Consider the following 1266-nt stretch of genomic DNA (forward strand, 5'->3'; position numbering starts at 1 on the left):
GCCTGTAATTCCAGCTACTTGGAAGGCTGAGGTGGAAGGATTGCCAGAGCCCAGCAGGTCGAGGCTGCAGTGGCTGGGAGCGGCCACTGCATGCACTCCAGTCTGGGCAAGAGAGTGAGACTCCAACTCAAAAATAAATAAATAAATAAATATATAAATTAGTTGGGCAACCATGTATTCCCAGCTACTCCAGAGGCTGAAATGGGAGGATTGCTTGAGTCCAGGAGTTTGAGGTTGCAATGAGCTACACTTCAGCCTGGGCAGTAGAGTGAGACCCTGTCTCAAAAAAAAAAGAAAAATTTAGGCTCTAGGGAGGAAATGATCACAAAGGTCCCACTGACCTGTTGGGCTGAACAAGAACAGAGGCCTTCTCCTCATTCAATCAGCGTCCACTTCACTCCATGCCACAGGTGGTGTGATGTGTTGGTGTGATGTGTTTTTGTGATGTGCTAACCCCCAGGAACTTGGATAAGAACTGCCCAAGTTGGACTTCTCCTACTCTGAACTTTTCTGAGCTTCAAGTTCTTGTGTAAAATGACCAACAATCAGCCTGGCCTGGCCTCCCAGGGTTGCTTAAAGGCTAAACCGAGGCCAAGTGCTGTGGCTCACGCCTGTAATTCCAGCACTTTGGGAGGCAGAGGCTGGAGGATCGCTTGAGCCCAGGAGTTGGAGAACAGCCTGGGTAACATAGTGGACCTCATCTCTACAAAATAAATAAATAAATAAAAAGAATATAGCTGGGCATGGTAGTGTGAGCCGCCTGTAGTCCTAGCTACTGGGGAGGCTGAGGTGGGAGAGTTGCTTGAGCCCAGGAGGTCGAGGTTGCAGTGCACCCCAGCCTGGGCGACAGAGTAAGACTCCAACTCAAAAAAAGGGGGAAGTGCTTTACGAATGGAACCCACTCTGCAGAACTGGATGCTTGAGGCCCCTGGGGCAGGGCCTTCTCATAGGCTGGTGAGGTCGGGGAGGCCTGAGTCCGCGCCGCTTCCTGGGCGTAGCGGTGGAAAGCCCCAAGGTGACTCTGGCTCCCGCAGGTCCTCCCGGAGCCGGTCGCCCAGCCCCACCGCTCGCAGCCGCAGCGGGTCGGCCAGCCCCTCCGCCGCCGTGGCCCTCAGGAGCCCGTCCCCGACCCGCTCCAAGCTGTCCAGCGTGGCGCGCAAGGCCGCCCTCCTGTCCCGCCTCAGCGACGCCTACTCCCAGACCCGCCTGGACGCGCAGTGCCTGCTGCGCCGCTGCATCGACAAGGCCGAGACCGTGCAGCGCATC

General features: G+C 56.1%; 1 protein-coding gene across 1 annotated transcript in view; it reads left to right on the forward strand.

Annotated features, from left to right (window-relative positions):
- The window catches only part of SPATA18 (spermatogenesis associated 18), a 40002-nt gene that overhangs the window by 25738 nt on the left and 12998 nt on the right, over nucleotides 1-1266 (forward strand). The window contains exon 7 of the mRNA XM_008056674.1: nucleotides 1035-1266. Within this exon, the coding sequence (XP_008054865.1) occupies nucleotides 1035-1266 (232 nt within the window). The remainder of the gene's footprint in view (nucleotides 1-1034) is intronic.

Source organism: Carlito syrichta, unplaced genomic scaffold, assembly GCF_000164805.1.
Source record: "Carlito syrichta isolate Samal-C Ts95f unplaced genomic scaffold, Tarsius_syrichta-2.0.1 Scaffold302440, whole genome shotgun sequence".
Taxonomy (NCBI): Eukaryota; Metazoa; Chordata; class Mammalia; order Primates; family Tarsiidae; genus Carlito; species Carlito syrichta.